The sequence below is a fragment of the Pseudorasbora parva genome, chromosome 23 (genome assembly GCF_024679245.1).
Source record: "Pseudorasbora parva isolate DD20220531a chromosome 23, ASM2467924v1, whole genome shotgun sequence".
NCBI lineage: Eukaryota > Metazoa > Chordata > Actinopteri > Cypriniformes > Gobionidae > Pseudorasbora > Pseudorasbora parva.
The window spans coordinates 26,308,105-26,328,206 of record NC_090194.1 but is presented as its reverse complement, the minus strand read 5'-3'; the positions used below and the strand labels follow the sequence as shown (position 1 = coordinate 26,328,206).

Genomic DNA, 20,102 nt, shown 5'->3' with positions numbered 1-20,102 from the left:
ACCCAACATACATAATTCAAGTAAATTGAGTGAGACGTGAACCTTTTATTGCATATAAAGTATATGTTGGGGGGGGTTCTCGCATTCCACTGATCATATTTGGGAATTTGTGACATCTGAAAGATAAAAAAAAACCTGCTCAAAGAAATTGCAGCTCTCAAAATGAGTGACTTGTTTGAGAAAACATCTTAAATGTAGCCTAGAAATCTAGACGCACCCTAGTGGCAGCAAATTTAATCTGCCCGCAAGTGTGGTCTAGCATCTCTCAATTCCTATCTGAGCTGTATTCCTCAGAATCTGGACGGCCCAATCACATCGTGTAGGTAGGCTATAGAGTCGGTGGGCGCGGCCATAATGACGACGGCCGAGTTGCGTTTGCGTGCTTCTAGTAAACACAGAAACTGGCGAACGGCGGCGGTCTTTCAAATCAGCTTTGACCGCGACTCTGGAAGACTTGGAGTTAAGGTTTTCTCTGAGAAAAGAACAAAGAGCGGCACTGAAGTCATTCTTAAAAAGGGAAGATGTGTTCAGAGTTTTGCTGACCGGATACGGCGAATGTTTAATCTATCAACAAGCTCTGTTTCACCGTCGTTGTTCTGGTTGGTGGTACCGCTATCCTATCGCGTGCAGAGGGAGTTTGAAAGACAACCGTTAATCCCGCCCCTCGGATTGAGCCCTGACTATGGAGCTAGAAATATGACTAAATTATCTAAATTTGAATAGTATAAATTTGAATTATTGACAAGTGTAATCTAACAAAATTGAATATTATGTTGCATTTTACATAGTACTGAATTTGACTTTTATAAAATGTTGAATATAGAACCTTTGAAATTGAACACATCTGAAATGTTTTTATGTCGAAATTGAATAGACATGTATTTTCAAACAGCAGATATTTTGTTCTGAATTAATAGACTGGAAATATTCAGTTTTTGAAAATACAGATTCAAGATTTCAGATGAAGAAGAAATTCAGATCATCAAATTCAATATTCTAAAATTCAGATCCTCAAATTCAATATTCTAAAATTCAGATCCTCAAATTCAATATTCTAAAATTCAGATCATCAAATTCAATATTCTAAAATTCAGATCCTCAAATTCAATATTCTAAAATTCAGATCATCAAATTCAATATTCTAAAATTCAGATCCTCAAATTCAATATTCTAAAATTCAGATCCTCAAATTCATCCTGAGAATATTACTTCAAAATCAATATATTTATACCACCAAAAATCCCCCCAATACACTGTACAGTACAAACAATTTACTCTGTACTCTACCTGATAGGCCGGATTTTGAAACTTGTTTGCAGATGTGTATTTGAGAGTATAGGGGGCGATCTCAGATTCAGCCCAGGTCTGTTCAACAAAGTAGTAGTCTTATAGCAGTAGAAGACTACCGCTTCTTAAACTGTACAGGGCAGGTCCTAGATCAGGCAACTTTTATGTGCTTCTTAACGTGTTTCACAGAAAAAAAATGTTTATCTGGTATATAAAATATTAATCAGTACCCGACCTTATTTAATTGTGCGGTAAACCACATGAAAAATGAGAAATCTAGCCGAAATCTCTTTTTCCGTGCATTAATCTAAAATAAACAAAAAAGTATAAGGGGGTCGTTTGATCTTTTCTCTTTATTCCATTACAAATTGGAAATGAAATGATCAGATGGTGCTCCGTTCGACTTTTCTGACATCCTTTACTCTTCCCTGATGATGACCTCTGGCCTACTTTCTGTAAGATCTGAATTTCTGCCATCTGAATTTTAGAATATTGAATTTGAGGATCTGAATTTTAGAATATTGAATTTGATGATCTGAATTTCTTCTTCATCTGAAATCTTGAATCTGTATTTTCAAAAACTGAATATTTCCAGTCTATTAATTCAGAACAAAATATCTGCTGATTGAAAATACATGTCTATACAATTTCGACATAAAAACATTTCAGTTCAAAGGTTCTATATTCAACATTTAAAAAAATTCTAATTCAGTACTATGTAAAATGCAACATAATATTTAATTTTGTTAGATTACAATTCAAATTCAAATCATTTAGTCATATTTCTAGCTCCATACCTGTCTATGGTGAGTTTCCAGACCAAACATCTTGATGTGGGTCTGGCTTGTCAGGCTACTTCTGACATGCTTTTCGGCGTGAACCCTGAAGTGCATTTAAGCAGGTTTGTCTCGTTTGTCTAGGTTTAGTAGGCCGTACGCGACGTCGTCTTAAATTAAACCCAGCCACGGGTGTTTGAGCCGTGCGCACACGAACAGGAGCATGAATCTAATGCTGACTGGAAAAACAAAGGATGTTAGGTGGTTTTGGTGAGTTTGTGACTTCAGACTATAACTAAAAAAACTAACTCTCTTCCCGCTTCTTTTGCGTCGGCCACAAATAAAACACTGTTTACAGAAACCAGACATTTCAATTTTTTGTTCAACTTTATTGTATGCCATTTTACAAGATGTGTTAAGTGAAATGTTTTTCACTTTCGCTTTGTATCTTACTGTAGCAGCCTTTGAACACAACATTAAATCTGACAAGAACACAATAAGACCCATCCTGAGACATGACATGAGGTCAAAAATAAACAAACTACTATTTGTAAACCTTAGAATTTTAAGGTTCTTTTTAAAAAGACAAGTTTAAGTTGTCAAACAGATTTGGAAGTTGATATAAAATTATGTCATACGTTTCATTTTTGGGTTGACCATCTCTTTAAACTTGAGAGGACAGAAACTAATGTCTCACAACACTTCAATTATTTCTCTTTAAAGGTTATAAAGAAAGACAATGACAACAAACTGAAAACAAGACTATTTCAAAAAAATTAAACAAAATACTGTAATGCATTATAAACTACTTCTAAAGTTCTCAGCTTGAGTTTAGCCCCCTGGAATTTACAATTACTAAAATATATTTGAATATTCATTCAAATAATGGCTGTGACAGATAAAATAAGTAAAATACTGACAAAAAAAGAGGCTAAAACTAAGCTCCTATATGCTCCTAAAATTGTTTATGGACAGAATCATACACATAAACTCTCACAAGTCAACACTGAAATTGCCACTTTTCCCTTTAAAGTCTCTTTGTAGCTCTAGTAAAGCACTGTGTTTTAATTGCCCTCAAAAAACTGAAGCTGGGCGGCGTGGGACAACATTAAATAATGGTCAGCTTGTGCATCCAAATCTTCATTAATAAGTTCCTGAATTCGCACGGTGCATTTAAGCGTAACGTCAATCTTGCAAAATGTTTTCACACCAGTGTGATCTCCACCTCTTCTCTCTTCTGCACCTGGCCCTGTGCCTGCTGTTTGGGTGGAGGGGGAGCAGCTCGTACCTGCAGAAACAAAAACAACCATCAAATTTCAAACATATGCGCCCATCACCAACCGGCATGTAGCTTTAGGAGTGCAGATCTCACAGGTCTCAGGGTGCCTGACCCACCCTCTCCTGGGGATCTGGGTGATGGGGTGTGGCCGTGGCCTGTGGAGAAGACGACATATAGACATATATGTGATTCTGACATTTGCCATAAAATAACAAACCTAATATACTATAATATATGATACTACTATTAGTTTATTAATATTTTCCCATTTTAATTTTATTTAAAGTAATACAATTTTTAGTAATTTAGTAATTTTTGATTTGGTTTTATAATTTTTAGCTTTTTTCTATAGTTATTTTTTCTTTTTGGTTATTATTCCTTTTTATTTCAGTTTTAGTTACTTTAGGACATTTAAAGTAAATGAAAATAAGAAATAATGTTTTAGGAACTAGCTGAAAGTAACAGGTAATAATAATTACATTTATATAGTGTTTTTATAGGCACTCAAAGCGCTTTACATAGAAGGGGGAATCTACTCAACTACCACCAATGTGTAGCATCCACCTGGATGATGCGACGGCAGCCATATTGCGCCAGAACCCTCACCACACAACAGCTGATTGGTGGAGAGGAGACAGAGTGATAAAGCCAATCAGGATATGGGGGTTATTAGGAGGCCATGATGGACAGGGGCCAATGGGCAAATTTGGTCAGGATGCCGGGGTTACACCCCTACTCTTTATCGAAGGACATCCTGGGATTTTTAACGACCACAGAGAATCGGGACCTCGGTTTAACGTCTCATCAGAAAGATGGTGCTCTTTGACAGTATAGTGTCCCCATCACTATACTGGGGTGTTAGGACCCACACAGACCACAGGGTTGAGCGCTCCTGCTGGCCTCACTAAAACCTCTACCAGCAGCAACCTAGTTTTCCACGTTGGTCTCCCATCCAGGTACTGACCAGGCTCAGCCCTGCTTAGCTTCAGTGGGAAACCAGTCTTGGGCTACAGGGTGATATGGCTGCTGGCTTTGAGGTAAATTTAAGTTATTAATCTTATTAAGTTAATTTTATTTTTTTGTCCATTTTTTGTATGGTTTTAGTATAATAATAAGCCTGGGTTTCAGTGTTGCTACTGTTAGCTAAAACTAAACCTTTTTACAAATCATGTTATCATAATAATTTTTTTTTTTTTTTACTTGAACTAAAGCTGAAATTAAATAAAACATAAATATTAGTAGAAAAACTTTGAAAACAAAAGCAAAAAAAAAATAATAATAATAATAATTGAAAAGTGACATTGGCAGTTGACTGAAATAAAAGTTGAAATACTAAAGTGACTAAAACCAAATAAAAAATAAAACAAGTTAATAGAAATATATTTGTAAATGACAAAAGCGTATAAATACACACACACACATACATTTGGCAATCATGGAAATATTTTTTTTCTATAAAACTTATTAATATATAATTTAAATAGAAATTACAATTTATTTTCAAATTTGATAAAATTATAATAATATATATATATATATATATATATATATATATATATATATATATATATATATATATATATATTAATGCTTGTTTGTCAGTAGCTAAATTAATAAAAACAAAATTAGCACTTAAACCAAGCCTGTAGAGGCCTCCACGCCTCAATTGCCCCCAGGTGGTTGGTCCCAGTATAGTTCATAACCCCCGCCCCTCCGTGTTTTCTATTGGACATGAGATAAACTAAACAATCAAATTACAAACGTGATTCTCTCGATCACAGGGCTTGTAAACATCTTTATCAAACAAACACAATGATTTATTTCTCATCCACCCGCGTTTGATTGAAATATAATTTTTGTATAACTTGGCCTGCCCAATCGGTGGATATAAGCGCAAACCGCACGCATGTGTGTGTGTGCATGCGCGCCCATATCATTGAAAGGAATGTTATTGCACTATTTGAGATTCAGCGGCCTGCCGACGGGCTTCCGTTTTGGTAGCCTGTCTGGAAAACAGACAACCCCCGCCCCTGGATTACTTTTACATATAAAAATATGTTTTACTCGCATAAGTGTGTTGCACCATTTCTGCCTGATCCAATATAGAAGGCATAACATTGTGTCTGCAAATCCAGCGCGACCTGAGACTTGTTTACAAAGGATTCCGCAGTTAAATAAAGCGATTGCGAACATGCGTACAATTTCTTCCCCACGTGAGCTGGAACTTCATTAAAAATCAATGAAGTAGTATCACACATTCCTAATATTAGGATCCGAAGGAAGCTTATGCAGCGACTGTGTTCTTCCTGATAACTTATCTTCTTCGGCATGTTTATTACTGCTGGCAACGTGATCCGAACGGCTCCATGAGTCAGTGGGCTGGGCGACGTGCTTATTATTCTGTAGAGGCGATGTTTCATCAGTCAATGACGTCAAGATGCGAACACGATCGTTTTCTTGACATGGTGTCTATAAAAGCTTCTCTTTGACTAACAAGTAAGTTTTCAGCTCTGAAACTAACAGCACATTTTTATATTACCATGACCTTTTATATATCAAAAGCTTAAGGGAAGTTGATTTCTCAATTAATCCCTTTAAAAAAAAAAAATCTCCCAAAGCTGGTTTCTGTGATTGTAGGCAGTTTTTATCTCTATGATTTAATTTCAAGTGTTCGTTCTTTAAATAAGTTTAGATTTAGTTAGTTATTTGACGTCATAAAAACGTGTGTGTGTGTGACATCATGACTGACAGCTTCTCTGAGCAAAGTAGTTACTGAGGCACTAACTGACTTTTTGCAGGATTTTTTGGGAGGAGACTGGAGCTATAGCTTTAATTTCTACATTTCCATAACTGTTTATTTCACACCAGCATAATGAATTGTTCTGCATCTGCGAGTGTGTGTGCGGGCTTTCGACTGCGCAGACTCTGTACCAAATTTGTGCAATATGTCAGCGCCATATTCGGACCTCCAGAGGCTTCAATTATTTCAGCAGAAGAGAATGAAGTCGCAACATCCATATTTTTTTATGCTCTATGCTAAAAATGCTAGTCATGTGTGAGGTTTACTTTATAAAGCCTTAGGGTTTGCCCTGGTGTCTTACAGTAGCTTGAGATTTTGGGGGGTTCTGGGGTTTGACAGCCATTTAAAGTGAGTGTGCTGGTCAAAGATGGCAGCGAGACCAACTCTGGACTGCTACAGGATGGAAACACTGTGGGTGGACAAGCCTCCTGATCCAGAACTGACAGAGACACCTGGTGGTAAGAAATATTACATATTACACAGCATTGGCATACATTTTCCACCATTGAACATGGTCTTACTATAAACATGAACACAGAAATGTTTTCAATGCGGTCTGTGTTTCCCAGTAGTATTTGTATAAACCTGCACGTCCGTGCCCTTGTGTGTTTGTGCACCCTCTGGTCCGCTTAGATCCTCCACTAATACTGCGGGAAAGACGCCCACTGCGCCATTAAACTCGCCCTCCCAGAACCCATCATCTTCCTGGTTGTGTTTGCTGAGAATGCAAATAACAGCTCCCTCTGGGAAGGACAACTCATCCTCGGTCTGAGCCTCATAGGCATACAAGGCCCTGGCCAGATTTATGGCTGTGCAAAAAAAGGAAGAGGGCAGAAAATGTTTGTTAAATTCTCTTAAGCATTCAATGCTAGCAAGGTTTAACACTATAAACTTGTATTATACCAGATATAATACTATAATGGTGCTCTCACCGCTGGCATGACTATGCGGGCTGCTCTGGGTGAGTGTCTCTATTTCTGACTCTTGTTCTGCAGAAGTGCTGGAGGTGTGTGATTGGGTGTCAATGCTGGAGAGAGACTGGATCATGCTCAGTAGAGAGCTAGAGGTTGGAAGCTGCAGGTATTTCTCTGGCACGTATCCCACCTGCCCTGTTCGGTTCCTTGCCTGAAAACCAGAAGACCATTAGACAGGTGCAGCTCATACAGAATGCTGCTGCCAGGATTCTGAGCAGAACCAGAAAATATGACCATATCACACCAGTCCTCAGGTCTTTACACTGGCTTCCAGTTACATTTAGAATCGATTTTAAAGTACTATTACTTGTTTATAAATCACTCAATGAGCTAGGACCCCAATACATCGCAGATATGCTGATTAAATACAAACCCAACAGATCACTCAGATCAGCAGGATCAAGTCAGTTAGAAATACCAAGAGTTCACTCAAAGCAAGGAGAGTCTGCCTTTAGCTATTATGCCAGCTGTAGTTGGAATCAGCTTCCTGAACAGATCAGATGTGCTCCAACAGTCGCCACATTCAAATCCAGACTCAAAACACATCTGTTTAGCTGTGCATTTACTGAATGAGCACTGTGCCACTGTACGTCTGACTGATTGCACCTTATCTATGCATCATTTTTTAAATATTTTTTTTTTTATAACGGTTTTAGTTTACCTGTTCTTTTCTTTGTTTATCATCATTTTATTACTTTTAATTCTCTTTACATTGTATTCTTTTTCTTATGCATTTTTTAGCCCTATTTTAATTCCTTTCTATGTAAAGCACTTTGAATTGCCATTGTGTATGAAATGTGCTATATAAATAAACCTGCCTTGCCTTGCCTTGCCTTGCCTTGCCTTGAAAAAAAAGTTATTAAAGTGGCAACTACTTCAGGTGTTATCAAACAGAGCCACAAGGGGATGCCTGTGGAAAATCTGAGACATAAAAAAATCAAAATATGTAAATCATATGTAAAAAATACAGGTCCTTCTCAAAAAATTAGCATATTGTGATTAAGTTCATTATTTTCCATAATGTAATGATAAAAATTTAACTTTATATATTTTAGATTCATTACACACCAACTGAAATATTTCAGGTCTTTTATAGTTTTAATACTGATGATTTTGGCATACAGCTCATTAAAACCCCAAATTCCTATCTAAAAAAATTAGCATATTTCATCCGACCAATAAAAGAAAAGTGTTTTTAATACAAAAAAGTCAACCTTGCCAATGCAGGCAATCAGCCTGTGGCACTGCTGAGGTGTTATGGAAGCCCAGGATGCTTCGATAGCGGCCTTAAGCTCATCCAGAGTGTTGGGTCTTGCGTCTCTCAACTGTCTCTTCACAATATCCCACAGATTCTCTATGGGGTTCAGGTCAGGAGAGTTGGCAGGACAATATTAAGCAAAGTATTACCATGGTCAGTAAACCATTTACCAGTGGTTTTGGCACTGTGAGCAGGTGCCAGGTCGTGCTGAAAAACGAAATCATCTCCATAAAGCTTTTCAGCAGATGGAAGCATGAAGTGCTCCAAAATCTCCTGATAGCTAGCTGCATTGACCCTGCCCTTGATAAAACACAGTGGACCAACACCAGCAGCTGACATGGCACCCCAGACCATCACTGACTGTGGGTACTTGACACTGGACTTCAGGCATTTTGGCATTTCCTTCTCCCCAGTCTTCCTCCAGACTCTGGCACCTTGATTTCCGAATGAGATGCAAAAATTGCTTTCATCCGAAAAAACTACTTTGGACCACTGAGCAACAGTCCAGTGCTGCTTCTCTGTAGCCCAAAAGTGGCTTGACCTGGGGAATGCGGCACCTGTAGCCCATTTCCTGCACACGCCTGTGCACGGTGGCTCTGGATGTTTCTACTCCAGACTCAATCCACTGCTTCCGCAGGTCCCCCAATGTCTGGAATCGGTCCTTCTCCACAATCTTCCTCAGGGTCCGGTCACCTCTTCTCGTTGTGAAGCGTTTTTTGCCACACTTTTTCCTTCCCACAGACTTCCCACTGAGATGCCTTGATACAGCTCTCTGGGAACAGCCTATTCATTCAGAAATTTCTTTCTGTGTCTTACCCTCTCGCTTGAGGGTGTCAATGATGGCCTTCTGGACAGGGTCGGGTTGCCAGTCTTACCCATGATTGCGATTTTGAGTAATGAACCAGGCTGGGAGTTTTTTAAAGCCTCAGGAATCTTTTGCAGGTGTTTAGAGTTAATTAGTTGATTCAGATGATTCGGTTAATAGCTCGTTTAGAGAACCTTTTCATGATATGCTAATTTTTTTAGATTTGGGGTTTTCATGAGCTGTATGCCAAAATCATGAGTATTAAAACAATAAAAGACCTGAAATATTTCAGTTGGTGTGCAATAAATCGAAAATATATGAAAGTTTAATTTTTATCATTACATTATGGAAAATAATGAACTTTATCACAATATGCTATTTTTTTTAGAAGGACCTGTATACATTTACATTTACATTCTGTAAATATTCTGTATATACACTGATCAGGAATAACATTATGACCTAATATTGTGTTGGTCCCCCTTTTGCTGCCAAAACAGCCCTGACCCATCGAGAAATGGACTCCACTAGACCCCTGAAGGTGTGCTGTGGTATCTGGCACTAAGATGTTAGCAGCACATCCCTTAAGTCATGTAAGTTGCGAGGTGGGGCCTCCATGGATCGGACTTGTTTATTTAGCACATCCCACAGATGCTCAATTGGATTGAGATCTGGGGAATTTGGAGGCCAAGTCAACACCTCAAACTTATTGTTGTGCTCCTCAAACTATCAAAGCCACCAGGGAATACCATTTCCATGAAAGGGTGTACATGGTCTGCAACAATGCTTGGGTAGGTGGTACGTGTCAAAGTAACATCCACATGGATGGCAGGACCCAAGTTTTCCCAGCAGAAAATTGCCCAAAGCATCACACTGCCTCTGCCGGCTTGCCCCTTAGTGCATCCTGGAGCCATGTGTTCCCCAGATAAGCGACACACAAACACCCGGCCAGCCACTGGACAGGGGTCAGCATTGGCACCCTGACTGGTCTGTGGCTATGTAGCCCCATACACAACAAACTATGATGCACTGTGCATATTCTGATCTCCTTTCTGATCTTCTTTCTATCAGAACAGCATTATTAATTATTATTATCAATGTTAAAAAAGTGGAGCTTTGTTTAAAACACTTTGTTTTTACTTTTTTTTTTTTTTTTTACATTATTCTTTGATTAGAAAATTAATTAAAGTTCACATAACATTATAAATGTCTTTACTGTCACTTTTGATTAATTTAATGCATCCTTACTGAATATAAGTTATTTTGTTAAGTAATCTTACTGACACCAAACCGTTGAAAGATATAGTATAATAAAAATTTTCACACAGTATAAATGGGTATGTACAGGGAGTGCAGAATTATTAGGCAAGTTGTATTTTTGAGGATTCATTTTATTATTGAACAACAACCATGTTCTCAATGAACACAAAAAACTCATTAATATCAAAGCTGAATATTTTTGGAAGTTTTAGTTTTTAGTTTGAGCTATTTTAGGGGGACATCTGTGTGTGCATGTGACTATTACTGTGCATAATTATTAGGCAACTTAACAAAAAACAAATTTATACCCATTTCAATTATTTATTTTTACCAGTGAAACCAATATAACATCTCAACATTCACAAATATACATTTCTGACATTCAAAAACCAAACAAAAACAAATCAGTGACCAATATAGCCACCTTTCTTTGCAAGGACACTCAAAAGCCTGCCATCCATGGATTCTGTCAGTGTTTTGATCTGTTCACCATCAACATTGTGTGCAGCAGCAACCACAGCCTCCCAGAGACTGTTCAGAGAGGTGTACTGTTTTCCCTCCTTGTAAACCGCACATTTGATGATGGACCAGAGGTTCTCAATGGGGTTCAGATCAGGTGAACAAGGAGGCCATATCATTAGATTTTCTTCTTTTATACCCTTTCTTGCCAGCCACGCTGTGGAGTACTTGGACGCGTGTGATGGAGCATTGTCCTGCATGAAAATCATGTTTTTCTTGAAGGATGCAGACTTCTTCCTGTACCACTGCTTGAAGAAGGTGTCTTCCAGAAGCTGGCAGTAGGACTGGGAGTTGAGCTTGACTCCATCCTCAACCCGAAAAGGCCCCACAAGCTCATCTTTGATGATACCAGCCCAAACCAGTACTCCACCTCCACCTTGCTGGCGTCTGAGTCGGACTGGAGCTCTCTGCCCTTTACCAATCCAGCCACGGGCCCATCCATCTGGCCCATCAAGACTCACTCTCATTTCATCAGTCCATAAAACCTTAGAAAAATCAGTCTTAAGATATTTCTTGGCCCAGTCTTGACGGTTCAGCTTGTGTGTCTTGTTCAGTGGTGGTCGACTTTCTGCCTTTCTTACCTTGGCCATGTCTCTGAGAATTGCACACCTTGTGCTTTTGGGCACTCCAGTGATGTTGCAGCTCTGAAATATGGCCAAACTAGTGGCAAGTGGCATCTTGGCAGCTGCACGCTTGACTTTTCTCAGTTCACGGGCAGTTATTTTGCGCCTTGGTTTTTCCACACGCTTCTTGCGACCCTGTTGACTATTTTGAATGAAACGCTTGATTGTTCGATGATCACGCTTCAGAAGCTTGGCTATTTTAAGATATCTCACTATTTTTGACTTTTCTGAGCCTGTCAAGTCCTTCTTTTGACCCATTTTGCCAAAGGAAAGGAAGTTGCCTAATAATTATGCACACCTGATATAGGGTGTTGATGTCATTAGACCACACCCCTTCTCATTACAGAGATGCATATCACCTAATATGCTTAATTGGTAGTAGGCTTTCCAGCCTATACAGCTTGGAGTAAGACAACATGCATAACGAGGATGATGTGGTCAAAATACTCATTTGCCTAATAATTCTGCACTCCCTGTATATATGAAAACATATAATTAATAAATAATAAATATATATGCCTGGCAAGGTATCATATGTATTAAAAAGTTCAAAAACCCCTGATGTATAAACCCGATTCCAAAAAAGTTGGGACACTGCACAAATTGTGAATAAAAAAGGAATGCAATAATTTACAAATCTCATAAACGTATATTTTATTCACAATATAATATAGATAACATATCAAATATTGAAAGTGAGACATTTTAAAATGCCATGCCAAATATTGGCTCATTTTGGATTTCATGAGAGCTACACATTCCCAAAAAGTTGGGACGGGTAGCAATAAGAGGCTGGAAAAGTTAATTGTACATATAAGGAACAGCTGGAGGACCAATTTGCAACTTATTAGGTCAACTGGCTAGCCTAGAAATCTAGACGCACCCTAGCGGCAGCAAATTTAATTTGCCCGCAAGTGTGGTCTAGCATCTCTCAATTCCTATCTGAGCTGTATTCCTCAGAATCTGGACAGCCCAATCACATCGTGTAGGTAGGCTATAGAGTCGGCGGGCGGGGCCATAATGACGACGGCCGAGTTGCGTTTGCGTGCTTCTAGTAACACAGAAACTGGCGAATGGCGGCGGTCTTTCGAATCAGCTCTGCCCGCACCTCCGGAAGACTTGGAGTTAAGCTTTCCTCTGAGAAAAGAACAAAGAGCGGCACTGAAGTCATTCTTAAAAAGGGAAGATGTGTTCGGAGTTTAGCCGACCGGATACGGCGAATGTTTAATCAGTCAGCGAGCTCCCCTTCACAGTCGTTGCTCTGGTTGGTGTAGCGCTATCCTATCGCGTGCAGAGGGAGTTTGAAAGACAACCGTTTATCCCGTCCCTCGGATTGAGCCCTGTCAATGGTGAGTTTCCAGACCAAACATCTTGATGTGGGTCTGGCTTGTCAGGCTATCAACTGGCAACATGATTGGGTATAAAAAGAGCTTCTCTGACTGGCAGTATCTCTCAGAAGTCAAGATGGGCAAAGGATCACCAATTCCCCCAATGCTGCGGCGAAAAATAGTGGAGCAATATCAGAAAGGAGTTTCTCAGAGAAAAATTGCAAAGAGTTTGAAGTTATCATCATCATCTACAGTGCATAATATTATCCAAATATCATCCAAAGCTTCAGGAATTCTTCCAGAAAACATTTTCGGTCACAATCCACTGTGCCATTTGCCGTCGCCAATATATGCTCCCATTCAGACGTCGTCTTTTTCAGGGAAGATCTTGCATTTTCCAACATGACAATGCCAGACCACATACTGCATCAATTACAACATCATGGCTGCATAGAAGTAGGATCCGGGTACTGAAATGGCCAGCCAGCAGTCCAGATCTTTCACCCATAGAAAACATTTGGCGCACCATAAAGAGGAAGATGCGACAAAGAAGACCTAAGACAGTTGAGCAACTAGAAGCCTGTATGAGACAAGAATGGGACAACATTCCTATTCCTAAACTTGAGAAACTTGTCTCCTCAGTCCCCAGACGTTTGCAGACTGTTACAAAAAGAAGAGGGGATGCCACACAGTGGTAAACATGGCCTTGTCCCAACTTTTTTTGAGATTTGTTCATGCCATCAAATTTAAAATCAACTTATATTTCACTTAAAATGATACATTTTCTAAGTTTAAGCATTTGACATGTCAGTGAAATTTGAATCTTCCACATCATTGCATTTTTTTTTTTCACAATTACAGCGTCCCAACTTTTTGGGAATCGGGTAGTTGAGTGAGTGTGTGTGTGTACCTTGACCCAGTCCTCCATGTCTCCATCATCAATCAGCTCCAGTATTTCCTGTTCCTGGATGGTTAGCTCATCAGGCTGAGATGCCTGTGGAAGTAAAGCACAGGAAATGCATGAATAGAACCCTGAAAGCCTGACGAATGACAGGCTAGACCAGACAAGGTATGTACCTGATATGAGTACAGCACAGAGCAGGTGAGCGGGTAGTTCCTGTGAGTGCTTGAAGGGCTGGAACTGCTGTCGTCCAACGTCTCTGTGTCCTCATCATCTTCTCTGTCCAAATCTACAGAGTGCTTAAGACATTTGTAGTAAAATATGATTATAAAGGGGTATAGGATTCTACATGAATATGGCTTTGACTGTGAGCGATTGAGACTTACAGATACTGAAGCATCGTGGGTATTAAGGGCTGCCCATCTCTCGTTCTCCAGTTCCTCCATCACTTGGTTCATGGCGCTCTTCAGCCAGACGTCAACAGCCACACCTACATCTCTGAGGAGGTTCAGACGCGCCTCTGCCTTCTGTTTTACTGTCTACAGGAAGAGTGGACTCAATATCTACCCACTGTTTTTAATACATATTATTTATGCACAACTATTCCAACAACTCTTGGTACTCTTGGTAAATGGTACTGACAAAATATGAAGCTTCTTTTAATAACCAGTTTAACGAGAAATTACCAGCAGAGGGAGTATGATGCCATTGAGCCAATATTTTCATTTCACACTAAGACAACTTATGATCTGTGGCCTGTTGCACAAAACTGGTTTCAGTTGTTACCCAGGTAAGTTTGAGATTAGTTTGAGCAAACTCTGTTTTGGACTAGTTTTTGGACTCAAGAAGGTGGGTTGGTTTTTATCAGTGTTTATCACCATGGTAACTGACACTACACAGCTAACCTGCTCTGGAGCAGGTTTTATTCTGGGTTTGAGCTCGCAAACCCAAACTGGACCAATCAGCAGCAAGTAAAGATGCAATAAAGCCACACCCCCTGTATGTCTCATTCCAAATTAAAGCAGTTTATAATGAAAAAACTTTTGAAATAAAATTGTGCATCTTTTGGTGCTAATTATTTATTATATTTATATTATATGAATTATAATCACTTTGAATTCATATATGTTCATATAAATATTATTTTAATTGACAAGTAGCCAAATAGTAATATAAATATGATACATGCATTCATAATTCTTTTAAACAATGTGTATTCATTTGAGCTCTTTGTGAACCTATAATTATTAGGCATATTTCTTTGATTCACATCATGCATTGATATAGTCGGATCATCTTTCAGCTGCCTTCTCAAACTCTCGCCGCAGCAGCAGTGTTTATTCCTGCCTTGTAAACACATTTAATTTCATAGTAATTTTCAATCTTCAGAAGAGAAGTGACTCAAACGGACACTGTGATTGGCTGTTTGCCGCATATGTCACAGATTCAGGTGCACGCGCTTTACGCCTGTTTCACACCGCAAGCGTGAGCAGCGCGTGAGCAGCACTTCAGCGTAACTACACCGTGACTGCAGCTGCAGAAGCGCGAGAGTATTCACACTGGAAGCATTGGTGCAGCGTCACAGCAGCGGCTCCCACAATGATAGAGCCTATACCTGTCTGAGTATTAAATACTAAACTAAAATAAATTATTATATTTTCTGGCTAGTTTACTTTACTTTTTATAATACTTTCACCCAAACTGAATAATTAAAACAAGTTTAAATGGGTAAATCTTCTACAGATGATTTTTATTCTTCGTTTTCTTTAATGACATACTCCAGTTATTGTTAAAACACACCACATGTGCTTCTTGTGTGCATTTTGAGCGCTTTTGTGATATTATATTTATTTTGTCCATCAAAAGTGTGCTTTCGCCGTGACTGCAGCTGCAGACCAATCCTTTACCTGTCTGAATATTTAATACTAAACTAAACGAAAGTTTGTTATATTTTCTGGCTAGTTTACTTTATTTTTTATAATCATAACCATACTTTCACCCAAACTGAATAATCAAAACAAGTTTAAATTGCTAAAATCTTCCACAGATATTTTTTAGTCTTCGTTTTCTTCTCTGACATACTCCAGTTATTGTTCAAATACACTACACGTGCTTCCTGTGTGCATTTTAGGCACTTTTTGTGTGAAATCACATTTATTTTGTCCTTTAAAAGTGTGCTTTCACTTTAATTGAGCGTCAGGAGCGTCAGCAGCGCAGCAAAAATAGGCTCGAAGCCGAAACCCCCGCTTCACTGCTGCTCACGCGACGCTCCTGCTTGACGCTCAGGTGCTGCTCCTGCTCCCGGTGTGAATGCACTCATTGATTAACATGGGCGCCGGAAAAAATACGCGCTGCTCACGCGCCGCTCACGCTTGCGGTGTGAAACGGCCGTTAGAGTTGATCGCTAACTCTGGATTAAACTTGAGTTGGCAGAGAAAGTTTATACCGAGCTTTGAGAAACAGTTGAACTTGATCTAAACCAGGTTGGATTTATCTGGATTTGTCAACTCTAAACCTACTCTGAAACTCAGAGTTTGTTCAGCTAGCTTCATGCAACAGGCCTCAGAAGTGACATACTGTACAAACACAAACAAAAATACTCTTCACCTCTGATTTCCGAATGCATTCTCTTGCATCATCCATTTTCAGTTCCAGCTCGTTGTTATTCTGGTCCTGTTGCTGCTCTTCGTACCCCATTAGAGTCTTGAAAGAAAACAATAAACCAAACACAATGTACATTAAAATGTTTTAATGCCTAAATTCACTTGCATCACTTTTTTATATTGTTTTTAAACGTTCTTTCAAAATGGATTAAATTCATAATTGTTTTCCTCAATTCTGCAAACAATACCTCAGTCTCAAGTCTTTTGAGTATGATGCTACAAGCATGGCAGACCTATTTTGGGGCAGTTTCTCCCATTCTTCTTTGTAAAAAGGAAGGGAAGCGTAGGTGCACAGCCATTTTCAGATTTCTGCAGAGATGTTCAATTGGGTTCAAGTCTGGGCTCTAGCTGGGCCACTCAAGGACATTCAAAGACTTGTCCCGGAGTTACTCCTTTGTCTTGGCTCTGTGCTTAGGGTTGTTGTTCTGTTGGAAGATTAACCTTATCCTAGTCTGATGTCAAAAGTGTTCCTTGATGTCCAGATCAAGGATGTCTCTGTACATTGCTGCATTCATCTTTCTCTCGATCCTGACTAGTCTCCCAGTTCCTGCCGCTAAAAAACATCCCCGCAGCATGATGCTGCCAACTTTTTTGAGCCCCTTTTAGATCGCACTGCAGTGCCCCCGTGAACGTGATTTCTAATTTCTACTTGTCATTATGGGATATTGTTTGTAGAATTGAGGGAAAAAAAATATGAATTTAATTCATTTTGGAATAAGGCTTTAACATAAAATGTGAAAAAAGTGAAGCACTGTGAATACTTTCCAGATGCACTGTATTGATTCATTATTATTTTATTGAATATAGGGTTTTTTTCGTAATTTTTTTTTACATTTATTTAGACAAAATATTTTTTATATTATTATTTTATAATATTTGATTGTTATTTTTAACTTATTTCGACAAAACAGATTTTAGATAAGATAATAGCATAATTAATCTTATATTAATAATTAATTTTAATACATCAATCTTTTATTTGTTTGTATTTATTTAGATAATAGAATAATAACTTTATTAATTTAAATTGTTATATATTTTATTAAACTTAAATTGTTATATATTTATTTTAATATCGGACACTTGAGCCAAAATTAGTGCAAATCTAAATATATAAATAAAGAATAAATAAATAAATAAAAAATGATCATATTGTGTCAGTGACCCCCTCACCTGCTGCGTGAGAATGATATTCTTGTGTTCTCTGGCCACACGTGTAGCCCATTTCCGTGCTTCCTTATTCAGACTGTGTTCTTCAGCCGTGCCACTCTCCTTCAACAGTTCCCTGACCTGAAGAGATGAAGAGAGAGAGAGAGCATTGACTAATACAAAACACAGACCCTTTTTCTGCACATGAACCTTGATAACTTCTCAGTGCACATGTGTACACAAAGGTTTTAGCATAACTCAGGGCTTTAACCACCATAGGCATTAAGACAAGTCAGAATGATGGCCAATCAGATCAAAGAAGGCGGGGCTTAATGGTCACTGAAGATTAGTTTGAGTTCAAACTTGCTAAACATTTAATATTTGACAACCGTTTTAGGATAAATATGTTTAACGACCCACAGTAACATACATACAAACAAGCATGAATGTGTATTTTAAATATTTACATTTACATTTGTGCATTTGGCAGACGCTTTTATCCAAAGCGACTTACATTGCATTCAAGGTACACATTTTACATTTTGTCAATTCTTGCTCTCCCTGGGAATCAAACCCATAACCTTAGCGTTGCTAGCGCCATGCTCTACTGTTTGAGCTATAGGAAAGTAATAAATATAAAAGTATAAATATTAAGTTTAAATGGATTACTTCACAACTTTTACCATTCTTATTTCTTCTTTATTACCTTAAATCCCTCTTAATAATTTAATTATTCAATTAATTCAAATAAAAGACAAATTGAGATTTAAACATCACATGAAAGCTTTACATTGGTTAGGATAGGACAATATTTGGTTAAGATTCAACTATTTAAAAAAATTAATCTGAGGGTACAAAAAAGACAATATATTGAGAAAATTGAATTAAAAAAAGTTGCATTATTACTACTAATATTTTTATAATTAACTTTACTTAATATCCTAATGACTCTTGGTAAAAAAGAAAACTCGATAATGCTAACCCATACAATATATTGTTGGCTATTGCCTGTGCAACTAATGACTGTGCTGTGAGCTCTTGAGGAATGATCCTTCCATATGCTTCTTTACAGAGCAGCTCCTGTTCACCAGAAACTAAATATTATGTCAGTTTCTTGAAAAAAATGCATGCAGGCGTGGATCTACACTACAGCATGCAAATGCTGAGATTTATAAACCCAATGACTGGCATAAAACAATTTCTAAATAATCTCCATTATTTATATATATATATATATATATATATATATATATATATATATATATATATATATATATATATATATATATATATATATATATATATATATATATATATAAAATAAATGCATTTGAATGTATTTTTATTGTTCATTTATTTTTTAAATATATGGAACGGGGGAATGAGAGGTGCGAGAGGTAGGGCAGGTTCACTTCTCAATGCCCTCTTTTCACAGACCATGCTGCTTCCTGCCTGCACTGACGCCCAGTTTTCCCTGATCTTTCCGCCACACCAGCGTTGAGGGCTGCATCTCTAATGTTTTCTTTAGGAACAGACTAATGCTTGTTAGACCTGCAAACAAAAAGGGGGTTAGCGAACAAACGGACCACTATGCTGCGTTGGTGAGGGGCGAGATGACATGAGGGCGGCAGGGGGCGCTGTTGCACATCTGAAAAACATCTGCGCAGTCAAGGAAGAACAAATTCGGCCTTCATTAGAGCACCTCTCCTCTTTGTCAGACTGATTAATGGACAAATAGAAATATTGTATAAAATGACATTTCTCATTTTAAACAAATGAGAAGTTTTGGATAAAAATATGTGGTGAGCCTCTATTTAAGAAATTGAATCCATAATAAACATCAAATCTGTCTGGTAAAATCATCGTTGTTTATAAGTATTTAGGTAAAGGAAAGTAAATTTGAATTTTGTATATATATATATTATTTGATAGTATGGCCAATAAAGGATAAATAGTCAATATTAAAATTCTATAATATTTTGACTAAATACAAAAAATATTTATTATTATTATATTTATATTATTTTCTATTATGAAATCATTATTTAGGCTACTAGTGAATAACAATATTATAATGTACATTATTACAAATTAATATATTTATTAGGAGTGTTACAACTTACCGAATCATTTTCACAGGGCTGGTACTGGAAGGAGGTGGCTTTCTGAAACACTGGGTTGTCCTGAATGAAAATCTGTTGGTGGATATCCTGTGTCACCTACAGAGGGGAAAACACACACACACACACAAACAAACACACAGGAACAATTAAACTAATGTAAACTAAAGTAGTTTAATGTCAAGATGTCACAATAACAAGAATAGCACAGTTAACACAGGAGGAACAACAGACCAGAACAGGTAATTCATGATCATACGTGTGTGTGTGTATGTGGGTGTTGTAACCTAATGCTAGCTTGAGACATTAAACCTGAGTCTCAAAACTGAATGGAAACACTGTGAGAATCATCGAATTACA

At 38.0% G+C, this 20,102-nt stretch overlaps 1 protein-coding gene across 1 annotated transcript in view; it reads right to left on the bottom strand.

Moving 5' to 3' along the window:
• Positions 1-2,431: 2,431 nt before the first annotated feature.
• si:ch211-176g13.8 (F-BAR and double SH3 domains protein 2) overlaps positions 2,432-20,102 on the bottom strand; it is a 26,587-nt gene continuing 8,916 nt past the window's right edge. The window contains exons 10-20 of the mRNA XM_067433255.1: positions 19,746-19,841; positions 17,647-17,763; positions 16,418-16,513; positions 14,197-14,349; positions 13,987-14,109; positions 13,820-13,903; positions 7,075-7,267; positions 6,728-6,951; positions 6,444-6,594; positions 3,436-3,497; positions 2,432-3,351 (exon numbers count right to left, since the gene is read on the bottom strand). Coding sequence (XP_067289356.1) covers positions 3,268-3,351; positions 3,436-3,497; positions 6,444-6,594; positions 6,728-6,951; positions 7,075-7,267; positions 13,820-13,903; positions 13,987-14,109; positions 14,197-14,349; positions 16,418-16,513; positions 17,647-17,763; positions 19,746-19,841 — 1,383 coding nt within the window. The 3' untranslated portion in view covers positions 2,432-3,267. The remainder of the gene's footprint in view (positions 3,352-3,435; positions 3,498-6,443; positions 6,595-6,727; positions 6,952-7,074; positions 7,268-13,819; positions 13,904-13,986; positions 14,110-14,196; positions 14,350-16,417; positions 16,514-17,646; positions 17,764-19,745; positions 19,842-20,102) is intronic.